General features: G+C 34.6%; 2 protein-coding genes across 18 annotated transcripts in view; one reads left to right on the forward strand and one right to left on the reverse strand.

The window, feature by feature from the left end:
* LOC143915612 (uncharacterized) overlaps nt 1–18,991 on the forward strand; it is an 854,026-nt gene that overhangs the window by 124,387 nt on the left and 710,648 nt on the right. The gene's annotated exons all lie outside the window — the stretch shown is intronic.
* Nucleotides 1–18,991, reverse strand: part of da (transcription factor daughterless) — a 49,885-nt gene that overhangs the window by 1,376 nt on the left and 29,518 nt on the right. For 2 of the 17 annotated variants that reach the window (XM_077436423.1, XM_077436419.1), the window contains 12 exons: nt 15,788–15,946; nt 8,034–8,256; nt 7,247–7,386; nt 6,991–7,164; nt 6,674–6,814; nt 6,123–6,191; nt 5,719–5,866; nt 5,423–5,524; nt 5,118–5,268; nt 1,227–1,325; nt 671–816; nt 436–587 (listed from right to left, as the gene is read on the reverse strand). In XM_077436423.1, coding sequence (XP_077292549.1) covers nt 436–587; nt 671–816; nt 1,227–1,325; nt 5,118–5,268; nt 5,423–5,524; nt 5,719–5,866; nt 6,123–6,191; nt 6,674–6,814; nt 6,991–7,164; nt 7,247–7,386; nt 8,034–8,256; nt 15,788–15,946 — 1,704 coding nt within the window. Of the gene's footprint in view, nt 1–435; nt 588–670; nt 817–1,226; nt 1,326–4,364; nt 4,473–5,117; nt 5,269–5,422; nt 5,525–5,718; nt 5,867–6,122; nt 6,192–6,673; nt 6,815–6,990; nt 7,165–7,246; nt 7,387–8,033; nt 8,257–15,787; nt 15,947–18,991 lie in introns of all 17 variants that reach the window. The other 15 variants (XM_077436420.1, XM_077436418.1, XM_077436425.1 and 12 more) reach the window with 8 other exon arrangements.

Raw genomic sequence — 18,991 nt, forward strand, 5'->3', positions numbered from 1 at the left:
ATAATGCTCTCGTAACCGGTATGTATGTCTAATTATCGAATTTTGTTTTGTGACCTTCTCATATCCCTCAAATACAAAGATAGTCATGGGTTGGTCATATCCATAAAATAACGGGTCCCTGGTTCATAATTGAATATGCATTACATTCTTCCGAATAGTGAAATATACAAACATATATTTGAAATTGAGAAAAAGCAGTAATTCAACAATCTGTCATACTGAAAATTTCACTGTTTCAGTACTAACTTATTACACACATATCGTATTACAATCTAATTTACATACACACTAATCCAAATTAGCATTATCATTGTTCAGACGAGTCGTAGCGCACACAAAGCGAATGTATGTAATTCGCATATTGAAATATACAGACTAGTGTTATCAATTACGTGTAATCGGTTTGTAGAATCACACTGTAAACTGTTTACTAACCGGCATTGTCGTGTAAGGTAGAGGATGTGAATGTGGGTGGGGGTGTGACAAAGGCAGCTGCTGTAATGGAGCACCGAGTTTGTTTGGACCGTCTTCCGCTTTCTCTTCCTCGCGTCGTTTCAAGCACGCTGCTTTGGGGTTTAAATTTCGTTCTAAAACAACAACAACAAAAATCAACAATAAAACACTCTACACACATTGAATAGTATTGACATATAATCGGTGAATATAATACCTCTAACTTGTTGTTCTAACGTCATGATGACTTCCACCGCCATATTGAGAATTCCAAGTTTGGTTTGCGGCTTATCACTCTTCAAATGCGTCATGCACATTCTTCCTAATTCCTTTAGCGCTTCGTTTATATCTCTTATCCGTATCCTGGACAAAAATATTACATTAAATATTACGCCGATGAACCGTCGAAGAATCCGGTACAAAAAAAAAAGAACTATAATTACGGTGCACGTGCAAATCAAGCAATATGTAAGTATATAATCATGCAACGAAAAATAAATAAAAACGTAATTGAAATATACTCAAATTGTGTAGATTTTCTTATTTATTGAGTATACAATATAAGCGTCCCAAGTAATCTCTCGTCTAGATCACACTGCTGCTTATAAATTGAAAAGTAAAAGCATAACAAAACGCACGTTAACGTGATAGAGTTAGTGACATATGTAAATACGAGATTACGTATTTCATTACAGGAATAAAATCAAATTGAACGAAAAAAAATGTATGTTATTAATAACGAAAATGTTCTAAAATGTGTCGTAAATTCGTACCTTTCTCTCGCGTTATTTGCCTGCCGTCTCTCTTTTTCTCTCTCGGCTTTTGCTCTTGGATCGAGATCACAATCCTCGCCCTCGTCCGCACTCGAACAACTGCGTAAATGTGCAAACCAAATAGTTTCGTTTAATACTATTGTAGTCGCTACGTAGAATTATCATATTAGCTAACCATCATTATTATTATTATATATCCCTTACTCGTATGTATTCCAAAAAATATTTCTAGACGATTCGCATAAATGAATAATAAAAAAAAAAAGAATAACTCATTTATCAGGTAAATAGATAGCCTATTCAATACTGATTGAATAAGTTAACTATTGAAGTTTCGGAAGCTTTATCTATATTAAAAAAAAATCATATATATAAAAGCAAATTAACCCTTTGAATGCTGAACAACGCCGATTAGCGTTTTGCCAACAAGTCCATGAGCCTGAAATACGCCTATCGGCGTTGTATTTTGAGTATGTAAAAAATAAACAAGAATACTACCTGCTAAGCCTTGACAAGCAGTATTGAAAAAAAATGTATTGAACATGGGTCGTGTAATCTGTGTCAATGTTTATAAAGACTGGTTTGCACCGGAATTTCTGAATTTATAACCATAGCAAAATTACCTGAAGGAAATCCCTAACTGCTGAGTATTTTAAATCGTGGCTTAGCATTTAGATTGTGAGCATTACATTTTAACAACATTGAAGAAGATGGAACTAGTTTTGGAAAAATACAATCATTAATAGACTTGTTTTGTTTTTTTTTTATTGTTACAAGATATATTAGAGAGTCTAAACACACCTTTACAAAACTCGAAATCCTCAGCGGTGGTTATCTAGGGTTTGTTTGGATTAGCTACAATTTTTATAACGGCTTTCTAAATAATTATAGTTGGAACTGTTGGCGAAATTTTCAGAGTGGCGGGCTTTCAACAGAAAATACGTCAGCACTCAAAGGGTTAAGACAATAAATAAATCAATATATACGGTGATGTATGTGTGTGATTTATATCAATGCTATTCAATATGTGACCAAAATATGAAATCAAAACTGCTAGCATGATTTTGCATCAGTCTTACGACCCAAAATCTTGCTTCATTCACGGCTTTTCAGTCACACATCAAATTGGTAATACATTCTCTTTATATTATAGTATATAGAACTGAATTGTTTCTACGCCAAATTTGTTTGCCAAATGTAAAACAGTTCTAATTATAAAAAAAGTAAAATTTCTAATTATTTTTATTTTATCTGAGCTATTTATTGTCTGCAATAAGCACCCCTGCGAGAAAATATCCACAATAAAAAAAATAATCTGGGACTGTTATAAACTTGACTGAAAATAGTTTCTTATTGCATTATAACGTACAATTTTAACTATTTAATATTTTTTTTTACTGTTTCTTTTTTCACAGGAGTCTGGGATGTTTGCTTGTCGGGTTTTTTGAAAAACATCGCTAGTAAATATATAAATAACAGCTGAAATATAACTTCACCTCACGGTTAAAGAGTTAAATTGTACGCTTATTAAACAACATAAAACAGATACATACAAATACTAATTGATGATGATTATGCTTATTAGAAAAATATGTATATCGCAATAATAGAAGAGAATGAACCTTTCAAACTATTATGTATTATCTACAGCTGAAATATTTCAAAATGTATGAATTGAAAAAATTAATCAACATACTCTACATATGTATGTGGAAATTTAAATATCATTATTAATGAAAAGGCATTACTTCCTGTTATGTGTATATAAATGTATGTATGTATTATTAAACTTAATAATTGATTGCTATCACACACTTTTCACTCACCTTAGAACGCTCGACGAAGGAGTGACAGAGAGAAAGAGAGGCGGCAGACTTTTTAAGGAGTTAAACAATAAATGTTTATATATAAATCAATATATATATAGACAAAAAATGAGGAACGATAATGAAACAATGATATGATGAAACGTTAAAAATGCAACATGATTGCAAAAAAAAAAATAAACTTCATCTCAATTTGATTATTATTATGATCTGGAAACAAAACATCAATGTTGCATTTTTTATTTATGCAAGTGCGTTAATCAATAGCACGAATCGTATATGAAGGTGAAAAACAACCTGTGGATTAATATATTTTAAATATATGAATTATTCAAAAAACATTGTTAAAAGTCAATTCCGTTGAAATTCCATGCACTTACATATCATACAATATAAAGCAATTATAATACGTATACCGGAAAAAAAGCGATACAAATCTACTTTAAATAAACGAAAATTAGGAAACTACTTTCATAAATCAAAATAACTAACAAATTATCAGATGCAAAAAATACAATGAACCGTTTAATGTTTACTATAATAGTGTTTGAGCAAGTTGTACCTGAATATGCACACCGAATAGTGTAATTACAGCCTGTAATACAAATATAGTTACTGAATGAGTAAAAAAAACGTGAATCTGTATATGTTACGAGCTGTAATCACATCAAAATGGTATTATTGTACTTCAATATGCACACCGAATAGTGTAATTACAGCCTGTAATACAAATATAGTTACTGAATGATTAAACAAAACGCAAATCTGTACATGTTACGAGCTGTAATCACAACAAAAAGGTATTAGTATCAAGCGGATGATTTGAAATAATAAATTTCATATAACCGAGTGTAATTACAACATGTAATATAAACGTTTACTTGGAACGGAATCCAATCACATTTTGTGCACATTACAAACTGTAATTACATTCGTTTAAAGATAAATATTATACCAAGTGATGATCGGGTAAAAAAAAAATACACCATACATAGATTTACAATAATGATCACATTTAAAATCAAATCAAATACACAATAAATTACATTCAATGGTATGTAATTTAACATTAAAAATGAATCTTTTTGATCATTATTAACTACGATACAACTTGCTCATATGATTGTATATTGGGAAATGAATCGATCGAAACAATCTACAGGTATTATTTTGACTATATATATATACTGTAAATTAAAAATAAACAGGAGTGATATGAGAGTGTACACAAACAACAAATGGGTGCATGCGGATGTTTAAGAAAACAAATGATCGAAAGGCATGCAACAATGTCGATACTGATTATATTCACCTCTCCCTGACGTTGTTCGCCTGCCGCCTCTCCTTCTCCCGAGCCGCTTTAGTGCTGGGATCTCCACCATCATCACCCTCATCGGCACTCGAGCAACTGCCACCATAACTATACAATGGGCCATAACAAACTGATCTTCGTTTCCAAAATACTTACACACTAAGACTCGACAGTAATATTACTTTAAAATCAATTATTCAATTTTCAAAAAAAAATCAGACCCAAAATGAGTTTGGCGAATCGACTTGAGAAGTTCAAAAATTTATTACAATTAATATGACACTTATTTGAACAGCAATATTCTTTGGAATGAGACTTTTATTAATTTAGTCAGCATTTTTAATTAAATTATTATCAATAGTGGAATCGGTAGGGATGAAAATATATACAATTTTTTTACAATCCGAATCTCTATTGACATCTGAAGTCTATTCTCCAAGTGAGTGATACATCAAAAGTTAATCAATTTCGTGTTAGCGAAACATTCATTAACCAATCTTTCTTAAATAAATACAATATTTAGCTTAGTAATAAAATGGATTGGCTTAAAGTAAAAGTTTTTTGTAAAATTATATTAAAATGAAATTCTTTTAGCTATGATTTCGTTTGTAACAATTTCCACTATAGTTAATTTAACAATGCTGACCAAATAAAAGGGGCGTTTAATAGAAAAATTACATTGAGTTATGCAATTTTTCCATTGCCCGTCCCAAATACAAGCCTAATGAAAAAATAATACGAAGAAAGCCTTACTATCTTCTTGATCGTTTGGGTGGTGGTGGTTGTGCTCGAGGAGTAGGTCCCGTCGACGACGACGAAGGCGCTGACGCTCCTGGTGGCGTACCTTCAACTACTTGTTTATTAAGTTCTGAACCTGACGAATCGGGTGGTTCTTTACGTTTTTCTGTAAAGGTTCAATAAAATCAAAATTAAATCCCACATAAGGCGATTCAACGATCACACATTTTAACTATTTATATAAAATAATTTGGAAAAAATAAATAACACTATATAATCTATTTTTGATATGTATGTATGTACATTCACGATGAGCTTACTAGAATTTGCTGAATGTAGCCTTTCAATTTTTACAGGTACATCAGTTACGGATTGTGATTGAAGATGATGAGCAGAAGGCACTACTCCGGGGTGAAGTCGACCTGTCACAAACATCAAATAATCTCATCATGTAAACTTTACTACGGCCAATATATCCTCAACGATTTTTTTGCTATCTAAATCATATTGGAATGGAGAAAGAAAAACACAAATATGTCTCGGCTTTAAAATAACCGTTGACCTGTCGTTTTAGAACTGAGCTGCATTAATTAAACGATCGAATATTGAAAATTACCAGCGGGATGAGGAGCAGAATGTAAAGGTGGCGGAGCTGTTAAATCTGGAGAATATTCGGCTCCTAATAATGAAAGTCCTATTTGTGATTCGGCGTGATTTCTTAATACGTTAATAGCGTCGTCCAGTCTCTCTTCCATACGTGTTCCCTGAAAAATAATTAAATAATTATTTTAAATATTAAAAAATATATATTTACATATTGGGTTACCAATTGAAAAAACTGATTAAATTTTAATGAGCAGTACAGTTTTAAAGTCATCGGAACGAATGCCAGTCAATGTTAATAGAAATTAATTGAATTGTGTAAAATGAAATTAAAAAAAATCATGCAAATTATGATATTGAGGGCGAATAAAAAGTAAATAATAAAATAAAAAAAAACAGCAAAGCGAATATACTTACTATAACTTCGGAATGATCTCTCAGGTACCCAATAGCATCATCGAGCCTCTGTTGTTCGGGGGCGGTGGACTTTAAAATAAATAAAAACAAAAAAACCATGCAGAAAAACGAAAAAGGAAAAACCAACAAAACATACTTCATATGTCTAACCCTTAAAATTAAATTATTCCGATAAACTTTTAATGAAAATATTTGATTTAAAAAATAAATCGTCGATTATTTAAAAAATCTTTAACATACGTTATAAAATTAACAAAAAAAGTATATATTAATAAATCATTTTAAAAGCCATGCATAATGTTCGTCCATTATGAGATGTTCAAAAATCAAATATTAAAACTTATCACAAAAAATGGCACTTTGTGATTTGTTTATATTTACGAAAATTATTAAGTAGCGAGCCTTCGATTAACGAAGCAACCGATACGGAGATATAACACGTATATAGAGAAACAGTAATGTGAAAAAAGTTTCTAAAAACAGGTTGCAAATCAATCAAAAGCTCGCTACAGCTGTATAAACTGATTCGGCAAATCAAAATGGAAAATTACCATTAAATGAGTAGAGGGGGGTTGTGAAAAGTGTCCAGGAGCACCATTACTCAGTACGAGACCGTTAACTAATTGTGGAGGTGCAGCAGGGGCTCCCGCCGCCGGAGACGATAAACCACCACCGACGACCCATTGTTGATTCTGAAATTCATAAATTAAATCATCAACCAATATATATAAACTGACACATGAAAGAAGCTTCCAATGTTTTTGCAAATCCTACTCCTTCTGAAGGAATCGAATTCAAAAAAGTTTTTCCATGCTTAAAACTTAACCTAACTCACACTTTTTAAGTGCAATAAACAACGTATACTAACTTGTGCTTGTGTATTGGCAGGTGAAGGCTGGTGTGAAGGTAAGTGTAAGTGTTTTACGTATTGCTGTTGATGATGGTGTTGCTGAAGTGGTGGCGGACTGTTTACAGGTGTGGACGGATTCGAGCCATACGAAGATATACTGTGTTCACCGCCTCCGCCGCTACCAGGGTATATCTAAAATCGAAACAAAAATTTATTAATAAATTCACGTTCACAATGGCAATCAAGTTGCATTGGCAGTTTAGTTCAGTCTTACGGCTTGCAGAGACGATTTAGTCAGGATATCAGGCGCTGGCGACGGTTGCCCGCCGCCTCTGAACGAAGACATCGGTGGTAGCGGTTGCTGTGGGGGAAGATCGCCGCCGAGCGCTTCGACCACTCCGTGTCCTGGAATTCCTGAAATTCAAAGCATGCGAAAGTTGTAATATGTGACATGCAAACGTATGCAAGGTTAAATCGATCACAATGTTTTCGGCTTATCAATGCATTCTACATGATTGATAAATCATATTCACTTTTCATCATACTGATTGATAGGCACATTGTAAATGTCACTGAGAATAAATATAGATGGAGAAGTGTAAAAGAAAAATAGCCATATTGGTTGCTAAGCTGTTACACGTATGAGAGTGAATATGATAAATTATGGAATTTATTTCAATGCGATCCTGTCAAAGGAGTATATTAAATTAACGTACAAAGCTAGACTTTTTCTCCGAATTTCGATTGCTTCAAATTTTTAATATGAAGATCAATGGTTTTGTGAGAACAAGCCTTCAAAAAATAAGAAAAGAAAAAAATAGCATTTACAAATTATTTCCAAGATTTCCTGATCACTTTGAGGCGATGAAGTTTAACAACGGACAAATACTAATTAGTTTTAAATTCAAGAAAATATAATGATATAAAATGGTGCTGTAAATTTAATTTAAAAAACTGTTTAAATGATTCAGAATCGAATTAGGTCTATTCTAATTTAGTATTTATCTGATAAAAGAGAGTCTACTGTGTTTTCCGAAACATGACTTGTATTGAAAATTAACCTGGTGACATTGTGTAAGGATCCTGTTGAAGGTATGAGTTTGGCGGCTGATATGCATGATAAGGGATCCACTCGTCCTGCGGAGGTCCTCCGTCTTGGCCGCCAGCTCCGCCGGCACTGTAATATCCTCCATGTTGGTAGCCCCCGTTGCCGCCTCCGGCTGCGGCACTCTTCGGTGAAGAATATCGTGAGGGGGAATCCTGACCGAATTCATCTGATCCATACTGAAAATTGCAATTACAAAAGCTGTTACAAATATGATTCTTTCGAATAATTCCTTACAATCGTCATAAATGATATAAATTAAAAAGATGCTATCGTAAAAAAAAGATAAAGATCACAAATATTATTGTGTCCTTCGCTTTTCTTTATATTCATATACGATACAAACGAAATTTAATAATATAGGCGTTTGGGTTACATTAGAATATAACAATAAAGAAAATAAATCTTTCAAAACATCCCTTATTCGTATTTGCTTACTAAGGGAAAGAAAAAAAAAACAATATAGAGCAAAACAAAATTCGGAGCACACATTTCTCCGATCAAGCACATATAACAAAATAAAACAAGGCACTAGATTTTTAATATAATATTCAATATATAGTTTGTGGCAAACAAAAACATTGAAGCAAATATACATATAAAAAATCATGAAGTGCCATATTTAGTACTACCCTACATACAAATTAATATGGCAACCAATACATGTAAGATTAATTTTTGGGGCAAACTTGTCAAGGCAAAGGCGAAACAAGTGTTTTCCATTGTTCGTTTAATTTCTATTAACGTGTATACGTAATGATAAACACATGTAAATTATAAAGTTAATTTTGAGGTTAAAAAATAATATTTTTATTGAGTCATGGGCAAACAATGTTATAAAGCTTACTTTTGCCCTAACATTAATTACTACGCATAAAAAATTTAATTATTCAATAAAATAAAAATGACACTTTTAATACAATTTTGAAGCTTGATAAGTGCTTGGAGTAAATATTTTTTAAAACGTGCGTTTGCTACAAAATCACTCAAATATACAAAAATTAAACATGTGATAAAAAAATTAAATATATGTATGTACGTAATTTAATTATGGTGTAATAAAAAAAAAAAAATAAAGAAGCAAATTTTTTGATCCAAAACGGTTTGCCCCAAAGTCACTTCACGGAAAAATGGCAAACACTTAATAGACAGAAAAATTTACCCCTCGTAAGTGCATATAATGCAAAAATAAACGAGGATCCCTTTCAGCGTGCGTCAGAACCTTATCCATGAAACTTTTATAGAAAAACGGAAACTGCTCCTGCATCAAACTTTGTATTCCAAAATCAACAGGCACACGTTCGTCAGCATTTTTCGCGACGTTTCTTTTTGAAGTAATCTTTTTCCTGGGCATCGACACACTCGTTTTTTTGACAGAACTTTTCGACGTGCTGGGATAAACTTTTTGAACATTCGCGGAAGGTGGAGTTCGTTTGGGTAGTTTCACAGGCCGGGATCGAGGATCGTCATTGTCTTCGCTGTCGGTGACGACGATGAGACCAGGCTCCATATTTCGATATGGACGACTTTTTACAACCTAACCGCGTTGTTGCAAATGACAAACTGACCTTTAAAAGATCGCAAATGGCGATAAGTGAACGTGAACAATACTCGAAAAAATAGGGTTTTTTAATACCTAGCCTGGGAATTTCCCGAAAGTGTCGACGTGTTGTGAAATACCGAAAACGAAAGGAAAAAAATGGTCAACTACATGAAGATTATTCGTGTTGCTCGAAAACTAATTGACTTCAAATTGATTTTACGTAAACAATTAACTAGCTTTAAAAACCCAATGGCCTTTTTTTTTTGACTAGTAACTTTATTTGAATTTTATCAGTTTTGATCACAATATCCATTCTATAGAATTAAAAAGTCACGTGTTCAAAAAAGCACTTCACGTCAAATTAAGAACCAACCGTCAGAAAAGCATTAAAAATTATTGTCCACATTAAATATTTACATTACAAAAATTGTGTATACCTGACAAATCTGAATCACTAATTAGTTTAGTAATTACTATGACGAAAACGAGAATCGATTCACAGCATATTCATTCGTGTTGGGGCAGGTCAAGGCTCAGATAAAACCCATCGACAGATCTGTACGAGCCCACCGATTCTCCCCCGTTCGAATTCACAACAAAGACCCAACCAACACGACCGATTGAACGCACGAAAGGAGAAGAGTCGGCTACCTGCGGCATCTCGATTATCCGGCTTCGAGATGCGGAAATTGATGATTAGTATGTATGTATACGTGTGTAAGTTTGGCAACGTGGATCGAGAGCTGGTGCAACAGCTGTCGTTCGCAGCAACCGACCCATGCGAGAAGAGGACGCGGACGACGACGCTTGACCCGGCCTAAACATTCAACGGCGAATTGAAAACAGTCTACTAATGCAAATCGAGCAATGGATAAAATGGAGCACACCGAGGGATCGGCTTGATCTCTTTTCAAACTAAAAAAAAGTACTGAATTTTTATATTGCGGTATGAAAAATTGAAAATTATGCACATGGAAAAAAGCGGACATAAAATGCCGTATATTTCTGTGTTTAGTGAATGAAATATAGTAAGACGGTTTAAAATCGCGAATTTTTCGGTGACCAGTTTTATCCGCTCACCTAATTTTCTATAGCACATGAAAAAATGATGAAGTTACGTATTTCGTTTACATGGTTATTTATAGGACTATACAAATTATTGAAATAAAACTTCTTTACGGACAGTAGTGAATTGCTTTGGTCAGAATCACAAGCTTTGTATGAAACTAATTTCCCCATGGGCGTCATTAGGAAGGGGGGGGGGGAGGCAGTCGCCCCCCATTAGATTTGAACGGGACTATCCACGTTTTATAATGTATTATTATAAATTAAAATACTAGAATACTAAACCAATAAACCAAATCTCTTAATAGATTTTTTAAAATTATTTTACCAGTAGTTTTATTGATGAAAATATGATTAAAAAAAATATTTTTTTATATAATACCCCCCCCATTCATTACTGGTCAAAATTTTCCCCTTTCCCTCTCTGTCCAGTGTGTGTGTAAATTTTTGCATAAGGAAGTTGTACTTCTGTAGTGTGAAGGCGCAAATGCACGGCATGCCTAGATTAACTCCACCTGTGAATGGGCGTGCCTTTATGTCATTGTAAATTCGTACGATATTATTTCGATAAGTTTCTCCTACATTTTTTCAAATTTGGGAATCACCGATATCGATCACGGTCAAACCTATGTAAATAAAAGACAAATATATCACCGAAAACACTCCAGGAGGTGAGTTTTGGCCTGGCTTAGTTCAAGCGTGCTAGCGTTTTTTTTACATGTGCAAAACTATCAAAAGAAAAAACACATGCCGCTTACTGCTCTGTGTCTGTGCCCTAACTTATTGATAAGTTACCAAATATTCTAGTTATTCCAATATCGAAGAAGTATGCTTTAATATATTTAGATAAAGTTAAAAATTGTCCTAATCCGGTACATATCGAATCGAATCGACTCTTCTTTAGGTCCAAAAAATATTCCAATACACAGATTTAGAATATTTTTTCCAAATCTAATATTTTATTTAAGTACATAAACTGGTTACAGAAATAGTCTTTTTTCGCACTTAATTAATAAGGTCGGGTAATCGCACGCCCCTTACTCTCGTCACGTATCGCTATCTCTCAACCCATCTAATCACGTTTAAATTAACACAGTCGTGTTTCATTTTCAATTCGCAAGCTTCAATTCTACCGTGCGCGACCTCACACGTGAATATTTGATTGGAAAGCGTCATTCAAGCGAATAGATCAAAGATGTTAGTATTGTTGCTGAGCGAGAGATAATCTCGACTTTATAGCGATTCAAAGGCTATGTACCCTCACAAATAGATGTAGTTCTAGGTCGAAAGCATTTTCGCACTTACATTGTCGATTGATCCGTAGAGAAGATACATAGCAACCCTCCTCGCGAATACGAGGCCAACCGGTATACGTATACTATAGCATACCCCGAAGTGAATTACCGTGTACTGATGAATATTTTATTGGCCGATAGCGTATACCTATCTATGGCGGGTGCAGTAGCGGTCAACCTTTTAGGCCGCACCGAAAATTCTCAAAGTGGCTCAGGTTCGAAAACGAAATCACGAAATGACCCATCACGAAACTGCGATCGATCACAATGATAATGTGTAATAATAATTTCACCTTCTGGCCCAATTAATAATTTAAAAATCCGCATCGCCGCGGCCGATTCTATTCTTATAATATATATAAACAGATACTTCGACTGGAAAAGGGACAGTATTTTTTTAATTATGATATGAAGTAGGCTAACGACTTGTCTTATTCGGTGAATAGTATTTAATTGGAAAATCAATAAAGAAAATATTCGATTATTAGAATTATAGATCCAAAACACGTCGACAGGGTTGCCCAATGATGTTATCTGAAATAAATGATTAAATAGCGACCAATTAACATTATAAAAAATCAAATATTGGATAAATTTATAAAATAATTTACCAATTCATTTTTTATTTTATATTTTGAGCGCATCGCTTAATCTTACGTATAATGTTAATAATCAGTTGAGACTTATTTTTAGCTGATTTAAAAATCAAATATTCCAATAATATAATACATATATAATCCTCCTTCTAATAGTAAATTACAAAAAATAGCTTTTTTTTGTAAGCTTTCATCGTTTGCCCAAAACTACTATATTTGTAAAAATTTTCCTTCTCGTACTAGACAGGAAGTATCCGGTAGATTAATCGAAATCGATTGGCAGAATATCAGTTCCTCGAAATACAGTAGTATAAATATGTAGGCTTCATTCAAATAATTGACAAAATTTATCATATCATTATTTCTACTTTATTTATACAATACTAGTGGTGCTAATCGGCTTCGCTCGGTAAATGGAAATTAAATGAAAACAATGAAAAAAATATTTTATTAAATTTATTTGAATCGAAAAAATGAATATTATTTAACGACCGACCAATCACAAACATCTTTGACCGATCCAGCCAATCAGAAACGACCTTGACGACAGCCAATCAGAAACAAATTACAGACGCCGTTTCGGTTTCATATATAAGATTGTTTTCTTTTTATTATTTTCAATTTTTTGTTTTATTTTATTTTTAATATTTTTCTTTTTATTATTTTCAAATTTTATTAGACGACAAGAAAAAAACTACAAACTGACTAATATTATTTTTATAATTTCAAACCGTTAGCTGACTTTCGTACAAACGAACAGTATGTACTTACTAGTAGCTAGAGAGAGGAAAGAGGACGTCCAACTTATGTTTTACGATTTAATTTCGGTAATGGCGTATGATACGCCACCCTCACCATCCACCCTCGACGTATACTCTCTCTTCCTCTCCCCCCACCCACCCCCTCCCGCGAACGAGCAAAAAGGTTTTCTTTATAGTGTATGTTCCGCCGCGCTTCACTTAGCAAAATTCGTATACTACGCCTATGTACGTACTATCCACATATTAAATATTACATGGCATTAATGTTTAAGTAAATATAAATTCGAAATTAATAAAAATAAAAACAAATTCACTCACATACACACATTACACATTCACAATGCAAGTGATGAATAATAATTAATTGACAGGGGTACCAAATAAAAATTCCATTTATCCTATATAGTTTCCAAACTATAACTGATGGGTCAGTCAATCTAAAATTCGGATCATCTGAAATCCGCGTGTGCAAAATTTCAAGAAAAAAATTGCGCATACAAAAATGTCACGCTAGATAATAAAACATATATTGTTAATTGAACTTACATATACTGTTAATTTCGTCCATTTTTAAGCTACGTGACCCGCACATTGTCATTTAAATCTCTTCACTACATCCACTATATGTACACCATAGAATTAAAAAAAAAGGAATTACGAATCAATTCATACATTTAATACGAAGTAAAAAAAATCACGAATGCACTCGTATTGCATATCTTGTTCAATATTTAACACTACCGCACGATGACGAGTTTACACACTAATTCGTTTATTGTTAGGTGTAATAAATATGGAATGCAAGACTAATTTAACTGACTAGATTTGACAATCTGTAACACAAACACACTGTAAGTAATTAATTGATTTGCATTAGGCGTTAGTTCGTTTGCTGTAATGGTGCGTTTACAACAAGCGAATGACCGAGCGCCGATCGCTTTCGAACCGAACTAACGAGCGCCGAACGCAAACGACTACAATCATCACCAGTATCTAGTCATTCGCCATCACCTGCTGGATGAAGGCCTCTCCACTCGTCTCTGTTTTGCGCAACTGTCATACATCTCACCCCACACATTTTCCTAATTTCGTCCATCCATCTTCCCTGCGGTCTTTCTTTTACCCTTTTGCATACTGTCGGGTACCATTCTAGCACTTCTTCTGTCCACATTCTTCTAGCCACGTGGCCCGCCCATTGTCATTTAAATATCTTCACTCTATCCAAATATCCACTACCTTTGTCACACTTCTCACCCACGTATTCCGTTTCCTGTCTTTCTTCGTTATGCCAAGCATACAACGTTCCACACTTCTTTGAGTGCATTGAACTTTGTGTAGCAACTTGGCGTTCAATCCCCAAGTTCCACATACATACGTCATCACTGGCACAACACATTGGTATGCGACAAACAACGAAGGCCTACCCCCAATTGGCGAAAAAGACGCGCTCGCTCCGATCGCAGACTGTGGCGAGTAGTGGGGGGGGGTGGGCCTTCGTAGACGAGATGCGACTTGAGGTCCTTTTATTTCTTCTATGAAACTACCGGACATGTCAATTCATTGATACAAAAATTCTATTGATAACTGGGTTACCTCGATAAAATAAACGAATTTTTGTTATTAATCTACAAGAATATTCGAAATATGTGGAAAAATAAGTGGAATTTTATTTCATTCTTTTAATTTAATATATTACCCCTATTAATTCAATTCAGATTCGTGTAAATATGAGTAAATACTAGTACGAACTTTTAGCGCGCAATTTTACCGATTTAAAATTCAGCACACTTCCAATGAACCCTTTCAAACGAAAAAAATAATAATGTGGCCAAAACACTATCCCAATAAACATGTTTCAATAGAAAATACTCTATATAAAATAGTATTAACAGTGGGAATAAATCCCAAGTGAAAATACGTACTTTTGACTTTTGATTTGAACCGGACGACTACTTAGAGAGATTTGAAAGCTGAAAAGATAAAATACCCGACTATAGATTCCAATATTCATTTTGAACAGGAAATAGACATTTAAATTCGTCATAATAAAATGATAATCACAATACCATGTATGTATGTACACATATAAAATAAATTAAAAACGAAAAACAACATCGACAAAAATTCATACTCCGAAAACAACAACTTGGAGAACAAATGACAATATTAATATATTAAAATAAAAAAAACACAAGTGCATAAAAAAGTGCAACCAACGTCGCATACAAAACGTAAAATGGAAACATCACATGCTAGGTGTGTTAAAAACAAAACAAAAGTGCAAAAACAAAAATTGTCAGTGCGAACAAACGAACGAACGCACGAACGAACGAACGAACAAACGAACGAAAAAGACACAAAAGCAATTCAAGACAAGACAAGACAAGACAAGGCGGGACGAGAGACAAGAGACAAGAGGAGGGAGGGAGAGAGGGAGGGTCGGTAGTCACCCAGTGTGGGGGCACGTCTGCGGGGGCGGCGGCGTCGGCAGCGGGGGCGTGGGGCAGCAGATGGGGCGCAGCGGTGTGGGGGCGAACGCCCGCTCGGCCCGCGCACCGGAAGTACGCAGCCTCTGGACCGTAGCCGTTGTTCGCCGGCGCCACCGCGTACTGCACACCAAGCAACACTAACATCAAACACCAACAGAAACACCTACCACTTACCGCCTACTTCCATTTCGGGAGGTAGGACCTGGCTGACTTTCAGCACCTCTTTTCCTAACCCAAAACACCTCACGACTCATTCCTTGACAATTGAGCTTAGATCAGTCGAAAATCATGCCAAGCGTACTACCAGTTACAGGCATTCGGCGAACTTGCGTGTGTATTTGAAATGCCAGTGGGGCTCACCTTTGAATGATGACCAACGCTGATCGGCGTTTTGTCAACAGGTACATGGGCCTGAAAAACGCCGACAGGCGTTATATTTTGAGCATGTACAAACTAAACACGAATACTACCCGCTAAACCTTTGCAGGTAGCATTGAAAAAAACTAGATCATGAAAACGTGATCAGTAATCGAATCAGTCAAAATTTCGAGTTCGAATTTTCGCATGATCACAAAACTTCATTGCATTTGTAAAAATGCATTGAACATGGGTCGTGTTAAGGTCTGTTCATACCTAGTCGGCACGTATCGGCAGCAGCAGGCAACCTGCAAGTACGGACGGTATTCTTTGGAACATTCTATATGGAAGCGTATGAATGCGTCCATATAGAATGTACCAAAGAGTACTGTCCATACTTGCAGGTTGCCTACTGCTGCCAATACGTGCCGACTAGGCATGAACAGACCTTAATCCGTGTCAATGTTTATAAGGACTGGTTTACACCGGAATTTCTGAATTTATAATCATAGCATAATATCTCAATGGAAATCCCTAACTGCCGAGTATTTTAAATTGTGGCTTGGCATTTAGATTGTGAGCATTACATTTTAACAACAATGAAGAAGATGAAACTAGTTTTGGATATATGCATTCATTGATAGACTTTTTTTGTTTACTTTATATTGTTGCAAGATATATTAGAGAGTCTAAACACACCTTTACAAAACTCGAAATCCTCGACGGTAGTTATCTAGGATTTGATTGGATTAGCTACAATTTTTATACCGGCTTTCTATTGGAAATGTTGGCGAAATTTTCAGCGTGGCGGGCTTTCAACAGAAAATACGTCACAGCTCAAAGGGTTAGTTCACAATCGCCGAATGCCGCAATCTGGGATCTGGCTCACTGCATTTTAAGTGACTTGAACGAAAGTCGAAAGATCGAAAAGAATGTATGCATGGTAAACGGTACTATATACAACCTGCTCTTCATATGTATACATGGTAAACGAACTATTTCACACATCATCATAAAAATTGCAATTTTTTTCGATTTTTCGACTTTCGTTCAAGTCACTTTCGATACAGTGACGGCCACCGCGCAATCTGCTACTGATCGGTCGTTATTACACGTGTGACTTTGTTTTGCCGTGTTCTAGCATGTTTGTCAGTTGTCTGCGTTGAAATGCGTCGTTTATTGCGATGGACTAAATTAGATGTTTCTCTAAAATTGGAATAACAATATCGCTTTTGCATATTTCAAGGGTTAAATAATCGAGTTCCAGCGTAGAAAATTTGCACAAAATCCAACCAGCATTAGCAATTCGAAACGAGCAGGTAATTTAAATGGGTCATTGTATAATGCATGTGCAAACTTTTCAGCGAAGAATATCGAATTAATGATGGATATCTCTGACATACACGTCTCATACAGCTTTCAAAACGAAATTACACAGTTCGAAGCATTTATCGTGCGATTGCGAAATACAGAAAATGTGCAATTTCACATATTATATTTGCATCGTATTATCGCAACAACTAAATAAAACATACGAATATTCAATTACATATATCCATAGAAAGTTCCACTTTTGAACTTTCGATTCAATTTATTATTCTAATTTATGCAAAATAGGTATATTAAGCCGCGTGCACAGTGAAGCGACTAGATTATTTTTTAATTTTGCCAGTGTCATTACTAGAGGTAGGACCGGAAGCGTACCGTTTATTGTTCAATTGTTGTAAATGCTTTGTAAAAAAGGTTCGGCAAACCTTTTTTACATTGCTTTTTTACTGCATTTACAACATTTGAACAATAAACGGCCACCTCAGGGTCCGGGCTTTAGTCATTACAGAATCACTCCAAGTCGTCACTATGGCTATTATGTACTTCAACAAACGCGTCGCGTCACTCTGCTCGCAGCCTTGGCAATCATATTTAAGTAACTATCACATTTAAACTGCTTGGAAAGACGACAATTTTTAAATAGTAAATTGGATTTACATAAGTATTAGACGAATCTAACCAAAGTCTTACCAATACACAGAAAATCAATCTGGCCTGTTCGGTTGTACAGTGTCTTATCTATATAAAACATTTTTATCTCACGATGACGTTTAGCACTGTTCGAAAAAAAAAATCTATGTGAAAAAAATCCTCTCTTATACATTTAAAAAGCTTGTCCAATAAAATTAATAGCATACGCCTTCGTGAGATAAAAATATTGCAATAATATGATTGTCTCGCACGCAATGCCTCTTATAATAGTAATTTAACACCTAAAAACCTGTCATCGTTAATCAAATTGAATGATTGAATAATGTTGTCAACAAAATACGTATTAAAACAAAATAAGACCACACAATGTTGCTGAATTTGATAAAAAAAAATATATATATACATGTACATTCGTGGGAAGTTTAGGTGAAAATTCAAAGAATTTTATGTAAACGACCACCCAAAAACAGAAGTGCATAAAATGGGATAAATTTAAAGGCAATTATGTCGAGAACGTGACGATTTACTTCAGAGACGTCTCATCCACGCCGAGGAAAACGGTTTTTGCAAAAAGAAACAATAACGAATGGGAACATTTAAAACTTGTACAACTGTTTTAATTGAGTTACACAAGTGTCATTAGGGTGTGTGCTAGAGGGGAAGAGGGGGAGGTCATTTGTAGAAGGGACTCTGGAAACAGATAACTTTGCGCGCAAATTACCATATTCGTAAATAATAAAGACGACGAGCATAATTTTAATGTTACTAAAACAAATATTGTAGTTTTCGCCGACAGAGTTTCGGATTTATTTCCGCGACTCATTTAGA

Source organism: Arctopsyche grandis, chromosome 8 (assembly GCF_051622035.1).
Source record: "Arctopsyche grandis isolate Sample6627 chromosome 8, ASM5162203v2, whole genome shotgun sequence".
Taxonomy (NCBI): Eukaryota; Metazoa; Arthropoda; class Insecta; order Trichoptera; family Hydropsychidae; genus Arctopsyche; species Arctopsyche grandis.